The sequence below is a fragment of the Lepidothrix coronata genome, unplaced genomic scaffold, assembly GCF_001604755.1.
Source record: "Lepidothrix coronata isolate B3197 unplaced genomic scaffold, Lepidothrix_coronata-1.0 Scaffold22, whole genome shotgun sequence".
NCBI lineage: Eukaryota > Metazoa > Chordata > Aves > Passeriformes > Pipridae > Lepidothrix > Lepidothrix coronata.
Window position 1 is genome coordinate 2170594 of NW_016690202.1, and position 10427 is coordinate 2181020.

General features: G+C 50.0%; 1 protein-coding gene across 1 annotated transcript; it reads left to right on the top strand.

The window, feature by feature from the left end:
* Positions 1–4366: 4366 nt before the first annotated feature.
* OTP (orthopedia homeobox) lies at positions 4367–10102 on the top strand. Its single transcript, XM_017808095.1, has 3 exons — positions 4367–4520; positions 5443–5852; positions 9572–10102. Exons 1-3 carry the CDS (start codon positions 4484–4486, stop codon positions 10100–10102), a joined length of 978 nt encoding a protein of 325 aa, XP_017663584.1. The 5' UTR covers positions 4367–4483.
* Positions 10103–10427: the final 325 nt, after the last annotated feature.

Here is a 10427-nt window from a genome sequence, read left to right on the forward strand (position 1 = left end):
TGCTGATCTTAACAGTGTTTGAGAAGAGGTGTCAGGGGACCCGAGCTCTCCTCGCTGACCTTAGAGAGGCTGTTTTCGGGACACCTGACGGCTGCGTTTCTGATCAGCTGCGAGCGTTCTTGCCTCAGATGCCTATAAACTTCATAAAGTTGCTTTCAAAGAACTATATTTATTGCAGCGACAAAATGCTGCATACAGCCTAATGTCGCAAAGCGGCGATGATCGCCACGTTTAGCTCTGACTAGAATGAATAAATTGGGTCTGGAGCTGGCAGCCTTGTCCTTCGTTTCCAAAGAAGTCATATTTTCGAGAGGGTTGATTGAAATGAAAACACGTGTTTATGTTTTTCCATTTCTTAACTCCAAATTACCCCTAACGAAAGGATATAGTTTGATTTGTCGTTTGTGTTTAGGGTATGTCGATGTGGAAAAGTAAGCAAATAACACTCAAAAGCATAGCTGTAATTTACAATGAATTAAAATTAATTCTTTTCATCAGGCAAGAAAATAGGGAAATGTGAGGTCGTTAATTATTGAGGGAGGCGCTTCTCATTAAAGCGAACAATATTACAATGCAGCACTGAACAGCAGGAATGAGAATAATCATATCCGATATTTCAGCACTACTATCTGGAAATAAAAGGAGGGGGAAGGAAAAAATAATAAGAATAAAAAAAAAAGCCGCACGAACAAGCCAGGCAACCAAAAGTTACATTTGGTAAACGCTGTGAGCGTTGCTACTTGTAAAAAGCAATTACGGTGCTCTGCATACAGCAGCCACCTTAACTGCATGGATGCTCAAGAAATACATAAATAAAATATCAAATTACAAATCTTATCAGCCATTTATGCCAAGCCACTCTGCTGACTTTAGCAGTTTAACCTTATTTTACTGTGTTCCTCGCTCCAAATATAATTATTCTGATAAAAGAAGGTTCTGTTCCTAAATCGGAGCAGAATTGGTTAAATACTCTTGTTTATATCACAGCCTCATTCAATCAGGGCTTGAGTTTAGCGGGGATGGGAGAGGGGGAGCTCTGGGGGTTGGAAAGTTCTCTACCCTTTCTTCCCAGGGTCACAGCTCTGGAGAATTAGGGTTATATTGCTCCCAAATGCAGCACGCCCCGCTCCGCGGCCCTCTCTCGGTCGGATCGGCTTGAGTCGGTGGGGGGGCTGGGCAGGGGAGAGGGAGAGCCTGCCCCGGCCGGGACCAGGGGATCGGGCCCGCCGGGCGCCGCCGGGCAGGGCAGGGAAAGGAAGCGATGGGGTGGAAAGGGAAAGCAAAGCAAAAGAGCGTGCGGGGGGAGATGATCTCCCCGTGCCTAGCCTCTTGGCAGGCGCTCCTGTACGAAATTCAATCTCTATTTTTTATGAGAAGTAAACTGTCTAAATAAATTTTATTAGGGGCAACCAATATATTTTCTGGTACTGCCCTTTGTTCCAGTTCTACGTGTGTGTAACAATCTAAAACCTATTTATTGAGGAAAAATCACTGGATCCGTCATAGAAAATCCTTTTACTTTGCTCTGAAGTGATTTCTGAAGACACTCGTGTCACTCTGAAGATTTTTGGCCATTGTGTTAAAGCCTTTCCTTGTTAGGAACTTCAGTTCCTATGATCATATGGGGAATACCGTAAATTGTAACAGAGAATGGACTTGACTGGCAGTTTTCTGGCTACACTGGGAAAATGGAAAGATGACGAGAAATAAAATTCTTGTAAATACATCTCCGACGCTGCCCTGGTGAATTCGGACACTTGACAAAACAGGAGTGAGCGAAAGTGGAATGCGATTAGGGTATTTTACATATGCCCCATTGTCATTTTCTTTCTGACACGCTGAAGTGTCAGCCCTGCCCGCTCTTTTCTCTCCCCCAGACTTCCTTCTCTGATTTCTCCTCTTCCCTTAAAACGATTGCGCTCTGAAGTCTTCGAAGAAATGATTTAGTTTGTTTATACTGCTATAAAAATCAAGAGCAATAGAAAAGTCATAAAATGAAGCGCGCTATCAATCACACCGCAACATTGTTATTCAGCAGTTACTAACAGAGATTGATAATCCTTTGATTTCATCCCATTGTTATTACTCTGATGTCTCTGCACATTAACTATTACACATTTATTTATCGACCTGAAACATACAACAACACGGAATAGATGCACACGCAAGCCGTGCCACCCTGCTCGCACTGCGCTCGGCGCGTCCAGCGCCCGCACTCTTGTGCCAGTAAATACAGATAAACTGGACCCCAAGCGCCCCGGCCAGCCCCTGACCGCTCCGTCCCGGGCTCCGCGCCGCACCCGCGCCGCCGGCCCGTGTCCCCGCCGGCCCGTGTCCCCACCGGCGACTCCGCCGGCTCCGCTCCGCGGGTCCCGACGCCAGGCAGCGGGCCGGGGGGCGCCGCGCAGCAATTTTCACGGACGGGTCCTTCCCTCCTGCCCTGGAGCTCCACACAGACAACAATTTTCAAAGGAAAAAAGCACAGCAAATGTGCCATTTCAACAGTCCCCCATCCAGCCAGGAACAAAACAACAACATCAACAGAAAAATCCCGAAACTCCCACCCCACCTCCACCTCTTTCTTTCTCTGTCTCCGGCTAAATTGTGGCCTGGCTCTGGGTCTCTCTCCCTGCTCTTAGCGGCAGTTCCCGAGCACCCAGGTTGTTTGCAATAGCCCGACGTCTCGAAAACAGAATTGAATCAATGTAGCCTGAGCAGAGAGGAGGTGGGAAAAAAAGGCAGCAAAACTGCCCTAGAGATCGGTCGGCCGGTTCCTTTGTCTCCTTGTTCAGTCGCTGCCGAAACCCCTGCACATCTGAGCTGCAAACAAAACCACTCTTGCATCTGTTCGCATGCAGTATTTACAATGTTTTGTGTAAGTCAATTGGATGGCAGGAAAAAAAAGCCATTGGCGCCGTATTATTTAACACAGACTTCACTAGGCTCGCTTTTTGGTGGAAGCTTTATTTGCACTAAATGAATAATCTTAATTGCATCACTTTTGAATTAAAAATCAATGCTAATCAAGTTGGAAGTAGTAAATATCAGTTTTCATTGTGTTCGGGTAGAGGGTATTTTTCTTGTTTTGCAAATAAAAATACAAGTCAAAGAACTTTAAAAGGGCATTATGTTCTGCTACAAATACAATTGAAACGGATTGTTTAGGAGCGGATCAGAAATGGTACAGAATTTTGCACTTAATTTCCTCAGTTATCATTTACAATAAGAACCTCTTGGCTTGACAGCCAAGTCTAAACAGTAGTAAATTAGTACAAATTTATACTGATTTTACTCTAATAATCGTAATAAAAGCTTATAGATTTGGCACTAATTACATAAATGCCTAATGATCTTGAAAATTACTCTGGTTAGAAATATATTACTAATCTAAACTTTGTTGTTGGCTGGCTTTGAAAAATCAGAACATTAGAAATGGTTCGCTTCACTTCTGCAAAGCACTTTAAATTGTTCAAGTAGTTTAACATATTCGAGAGGAAAATAAAAAGCATTTAACTTTATTTACTGCTTTAAATCGAGTTTGTAGGCGAGCCGAACTTGGAAACTTTATCCGAAAAACAGGGCTTACGGGTGTTTAAATCCCGGGCAGGAAGGCAGAGCTCCCCGGGCCGCCGAGACACACGGTGCTTGGCTCTCTTTCCCCTTGCTGCGCTCTGCTTCGGCACTAAGCGGGGCCGGGGCGGGGGGTCGGGGAGCCCCGGGGGCTAGGGGAGCCCGTGCGGCGCGGGCCGCTGCGGGAACTCTCTCAAGTTTCTCTTTCCTCGACGCCCTGCAGCCGTCGGGGCTCGAGTGGGCGAGAGCCGTGCCGCGATCTCCCCTGCAGCCCTCGACCCCTGTTCCTCGGAGCTGCTGGCGAGCGGGACCAGAGCTGCCCGACCCCGCGCCCACCGTCTGCCCCGCTCACAGTCTCCGGTGGGCGCAGGACTTGCGAGACCCCCGGGAGCCCGACCGGGTCGAGTGCGAGGGTGCGCTCGGAGGAGGTATTAAGAACAATAAAACCCAATAAATCAGGGGCGACCCGGAGCGGGAGGAGTGTAGCTAATGTGCACTTGGAAGAGAAGGAGAGAGGGAGAAGGCGGGCGGCCCAGGCGAGAGGAGCAGGGTAAGGGAGCGCGGGCCGGTCCGGTCCGGGCGGGTTGGGGCGGCGGGAGGCCGGGGCGGCGGCAGCGGGCGGGCGGCGGGCGGGCGGAGCGGGGCGCTCCGGGCGCTGACATTTGCAGGCTGCCCTCCTGATTGGTCCCCGCGCCGAGCTGCTCACGGGTTCATTGAAGTGTTAAGCACCTCCCCGTCTCTCTAAAGGACATTATAATGCAAGAGACCCCCTTTTTAACCACACACCGAATTTTCTTTCATTTAGACGATATATATATATATATATATATATCTCATATCTTATATCTATTTTAAATAACTTAAGGCCGCTAAAATTTGGGGGGGAACAGCCTTCGCCCTGGAGCGGTGCGCGATGCTGTCTCACGCCGACCTCCTGGACGCCCGTCTCGGTGAGTTTCCCCCGGCACCCCCCCGCCCCGCGGCGGCTGCACCGGCGGCAGCGAGTGGGGAGGAAGCCGGGGCAGGAAATTGACAATTTGTTCCTTATTTTACCTTAATGCGATCTAAATGGGCTAATTCCTTTAAAAGTAATTGTACTGTATTAAAGTTTAATTTGATTTAACATAAAAAAGAAGAGGGAGTGAGACCTACAGAGTATGTAGATCTACAGCGAGTTGTGGATCATTTAATTTTTTCTCCCCTGTTTATATATATATATACCTACACATTATTATGATGATGATGATGATTATTATTTTAGGACAGATGAGCTCGATAGTGTTTACGGAGTTCTAGGTGGCCTCTTCCTCCTCGCCTGTTCGCTTTTCTCCTTCCTTCTTTTCCTTTTTTTAAAAAAGAGAAATATCTGTATTCGTCTATTTACGGTTATTCGTGAGTTTGTTTAGAGGAAAGGAGAGAGAAGAGGGGAAAGATCGGCTAGACAGACCGAGGTCCCCGCGCATCTGTCGGAGAGGTAATGCTCCCGGCAGCAGGGCGGTTCGAGCCTTATTTCTTTCTCTCCGTCTCTTTCTCTTACCAGCTCCGCTGGAAAACCCAGGTTGAACCCGGTAAAACTTGCCCTCCCCCTCTTCCCTTCCCCTGATCTCGCATGGGGAGGCCGGACAGGGAGCTAGTTATTTCAGCAGGAAGAGGTGTAAAGTTTTCCCTCCTCTGCCCGAGTTGCGCTGGGCCGGGGTCTCTGTGCGTCGCGGAGCCGAGCAGGGTTGAGGGTCTGGCGGGCGGCTGGGGGACGGCGGGGCAGAGGCGGTGGCGGTGGCTGGATGCCTCTCGCCAGCTCATGCGTTGGAAAGCGGCTCTGATGGATCCGTGCCTGGCAGCATAGGAGTGACTGCCGCTCCTTTGCTTCCGCAGGGATGAAAGATGCGGCTGAGCTGCTGGGACATCGGGAGGCGGTGAAGTGTCGGCTGGGCGTAGGGGGCTCGGATCCGGGGGGACACCCGGGAGACATGCCTCCCAACTCGGACACGGTGGAAGGGACCACCCTGCTGCCGGGGGACGACATCACCACGGTGGGATCCAACCCCAGCTCCCTAGCCGTCAGCGCCAAAGACGCCGACAAGCAGCAAGGCCAGCAGGGCGGCCAGAACCCCAGCCAGGCCGGGCAGCAGCAGGGGCAGCAGAAGCAGAAGCGGCACCGCACCCGCTTCACGCCGGCGCAGCTCAACGAGCTGGAGAGGAGCTTCGCCAAGACTCACTACCCGGACATCTTCATGCGGGAGGAGCTGGCCCTGCGCATCGGCCTCACCGAGTCCCGGGTGCAGGTATGAAAATATGAAAAGCCGCCCCCGCGCAGTGCCCACCGGCCCTTCCCCAGTCACACCGACGGCGCGGCACAGCCGGCCGGCGGCGAGTCCAGTCACGACGGGGAGGGGGGGTGGGTGCCCCAAACCTCAGCCCGATGGTGGGGAAAGTAATCTAGTCCTGAAAGCAACAGTTTGGCCAGGAAGCCTTGAAAACAGACATCCCTCGCCTCTCTTTCCGCAAAGCTGTCGCCTTGGGGTGTCCCCTTGTCCTCTATCCTCCCCACCTGCAGCGCGGTGGTCCCGAGCGGGGCACGGGCAGAGCTCCACGGCCCGACCGCGGCAGAAAAAAGTCCGGGGAGGCACAGCCTTAGAGGAGCGAATCTCAGCCCTCGCAATAGCCCGGCGCTAAGAGTCGAGCCGAACCGCCGGGGAGTGACCGCTGTTCCACCGTGGAGTCTGCCGGCGGCCGCGGTGCCGCTGTCCAGGGTACTGCCGGCGGCACTGCCGGGAAGAGGCGTCCGCCAGAGACGCGGGCCGTGAGGGCCAGAGTGGAAGGCGCGGGAAGGCACATCGGCTCATGAAAAGGCACTTACGTAAAAGGCAGTATTTGAACTCGCAGTTTCCCCATACTGGCTTTTAAAAAGCCTGAGGACGGCGGGGGTAGCGAGTGTCTTCAACATCTAGGGTGTACTTTGTTTTCTAAAGTATATATATCTACATAGGTACATAGACACATACACATATATATATATTTGCACACAGGACCAGAGGAAACTATTTAGGCAAATAAATGTAAACAAAATTAGGAAAAGGGGCAGAGGGATCAAAGCGCTACACTGCTCAGATGTGGCTTTTGTGTTCACAAGGTTATTTTGGTGACTTCTAGGCGAGTCCATCCCCAAGAACGAAAGCCTGCACAGTAGAAGTACTTGTGGGATGTGCATCCCAGCTCAGTACAGCCGGGACTGCCGCCGTACTTTACTGCGGTCTCTGTTCAAAATCCCTCTCGGCAAGCATAGGCTCCTCAGCTAAATAAAGACATGTCAAGAGAAATCCCTAAATGAACGTTTTAATGAACAAAAACAGATTCCATTCTTGAATGTGACAGAAAAAGCACGTCTGCTTTTAAAAAGTAAAACAATTTGACTCTGTCTTCACAGAACTATAATTAGTTTAAATTAAGAAAGAAATTAGATTCACAAATAAAATATAATTGGACAACTGACTCTATGAAAAAAAGAAAACGAGGTCTATTAAACTTTATTGGGTTTCTCAAAGGTTAATGATACCAATTTCAATATTAGGAGTGTGGTAAATGAAGTAAAATATAAAATGGAAACAGTTATTTTCTAACAGCACATCAAAGAAATTCGTAGGAAGAAAGACAAAATGTTTTAATGGCCTTGGCATAATCTTAAACCAATGCTAATAGCTCGAGACTGCTGATAAAAACAGTTTAATAGAGTGGCAATTTAAATATTTTTTACAATAATGTTCTGTAGTTTAAAAAGTAATCAGATCAACATAACCTTCTTAATTAACACTTCAAAATGATTAACATTATGTAATCTAAGGAAAAAATTATTTAATGTATTTACTTCACAATCCAATGTATCACTGCTCCTTGACCAAATTTAAATTAAATAGTAATTGGTTTATGTTCTTACAAGAGTACTTTACAGTTTTCTTTATAGTTAACAGATTGCCTACATATTCCTTCCAGGACGTGGGCTCCACACTGATTAAGGGATGCTCCAAATACTTAATTTATAGCTGCTGTATATATTTTTAAGGGTTTTAGATGCTAGGATAAATCACCACTTTCTTCATTTTAGATCTGTATTTAATGTATATGATACATTTAAATAATTATTAAAGTGGCTGATGCTTAAACGGGAGTCCAATTCCACATCTGACATTGCTCTGCTTTTCAGGCTGCTGTAATAAAACCATTCTTTTTATAGCATGCCATTATTAGAAACCAATTTCAGAATTATTTATAACCTAGAATGGCTTATTAAGCAGCAATGCGAGAATCATGCAAATTACGCGATCAAATGCAATATAATAAGCATAATCATTAGTCTCTAGCACGGATTAATTAACTTTCAATATTTTATTTACATAAAAACCAAATCAGTGAAATAACTTCTGCACAGTCAGGCTTGCCTTCCAATATTTTATACGAACAAAAATAATGTGCTGTAATTCCATTGACCGTGTCCCCCACAATGGTCCCGTCACCTGCCACATCTTAATAGGGGACAAGCTGAGAGTATTTTCTAGTTTTCTAATGGAATGAGAAATTGCATTTTCTTTCTCTCCCAGCACTATTAAAGTGTAATGAATTCGGCCTAGAGTTCACGGCTGGCTGATCGAAATGAACCTGAGATCTGAGCTTTAATACAGCTCTCCAGATTTCCTACCAAATCTTCACATTAATCATCCGCTGGATTCCAATGAGATCTTCATAAAGCTTCTGCTCCTAAAAAAAAAAAAAAAAAAAGAGAAAAAGAAAAACTAAAATGATATTGTCTCTCCTTTCTTTTGCTTTCTCTCTCTCACCCATTTATAGCTGGGGAATTAAATGGGCTATATATTTTAAAATACATTTACAGTATGTCTATATTACTGTAACAGCAGATATCATCAAGGTAGATTTTTAGATTCCAAACTCCATTAGATTCTCACTGTTGTATTAATAATTTTCAGGGGCTAGTTGCATTTTAAAAGGAGTCCAAAGTTGCCAAACGCTCATGGTTAATATATTTCTAGAGTTGTCATGTGTGCATTTTCAAAATCTCCCCCAGGTTTTCCCTGCATTTTAATCTGTCATGCACCAGTTTTCAATTGGAAACATTCACATTTTAAAAGCATATGCAGCGTAGCTATGAGCTTAGGCGATCAGACCCGATGGAGATTCTTTACACCACCAGCAAACCATGAAACATAAAAAGATTTTGTAGCCGCAATTTAACTATTAACCCTAAAACATAATTGAACGCGATTTTTAGATTATTCATATAATATTTAGCTCCCTCACGGCTGCTCATTCCCGCTAATGGGCATCTGCCTTTCTCAGTCTGGGTACGGAGCCTGAGACTGTGGAATCCGGCAGGTCGGGGCACTGCGTTCCTTTGGATTTCAGGTGGACGCGGTTTTTCCCGGCTCGTGACTGTCTCAGTTGCTTTCGGCTGCGGTGAGACGAGACCCATCAAGTCAGCCCTGACACGGTGCCACCACGGGCATCCCCTCACCTGAACCACCGCTGGTTTTGTTGTTTTGCATTTGGTTTTGTTACGTTTTGTTTTTTCAAACCCAAATGCGGACAGTTTGGCGCGGGGGTTTCCTGCCCCGGGACCCCGGCGTCACCGGGCGAGAGAGCTGGCACCGATGGCGGCTCGGGAGCGCGTCCACGCCAAGGCCGGAGCCGTCGGACGGTGGTTTTTTTTTTTAATTTGTTTTTCGGGGAGAGGCCAGGCTTCTCTCCCGGACCCTTCCGCCGGGGGAGGGAGGCCGCAGGCGGCTTAGTGCCGGGAGGGACACATCGCTTAGTTTCGTTATAAAAAGTGCCACCGGTTTCTTTAACCCGTGACGGGGACACGTCTGGGGCTGCGGGTGTGAGGAGCGCCAGCGGCCGGCGGGGGCGAGGCTCGGGGGGGCGGCGGGAGCCGGGGCGGGGGTCCCGCGGGGGCTGGTGGTGGCTAACGGAGCGTGTCGCTGCCCGCTGCCCGCAGGTCTGGTTCCAGAACCGCCGGGCCAAGTGGAAGAAGCGCAAGAAGACCACGAACGTGTTCCGCGCCCCAGGCACGCTGCTGCCCACGCCGGGGCTACCGCAGTTCCCCTCAGCGGCCGCCGCCGCCGCCGCCGCCATGGGCGACAGCCTGTGCTCCTTCCACGCCAACGACACGCGCTGGGCCGCCGCCGCCATGCCCGGCGTGTCACAGCTGCCGCTGCCGCCGGCGCTGGGACGGCAGCAAGCCATGGCGCAATCCCTGTCCCAGTGCAGCCTGGCGGCCGGGCCGCCGCCCAACTCCATGGGGCTCTCCAACAGCCTGGCGGGCTCCAACGGCGCCGGGCTGCAATCCCACCTCTACCAGCCCGCCTTCCCCGGAATGGTGCCCGCCTCCCTGCCCGGCCCCAGCAACGTGACGGGCTCGCCCCAGCTCTGCAGCTCCCCGGACAGCAGCGACGTGTGGCGGGGAACCAGCATCGCCTCCCTCCGCCGCAAAGCACTAGAGCACACAGTCTCCATGAGTTTCACTTAATGGCCGGCGCCTCGCCTCGCCCCGCGCCGCCCCCGCCGCCGCCTGGCACTGCGCCCCCGCCTCGCCCCGCGCCCCCGCCTTCTCCCACCCGACTTACCAGGGAGTCGACTCAGGATCTGAAATCAGACGCCAACAGACTGGTTTGTGGGCCGAGAAACATCCCCCGACCCTCCCCACACCCCCTCCGCCCTCGCGCACCCCTGTGCCCCGCGGGCCGCCCTGCCGGGCGGCGGGAGCTCTGGCGGCCGCCCCGAGCCCGGCCCTGCCTCCCTTCGTCGCCAAGACCCGACTCTCCCGCCAGGCGCCCGACTGGCTTTGGCTTTGC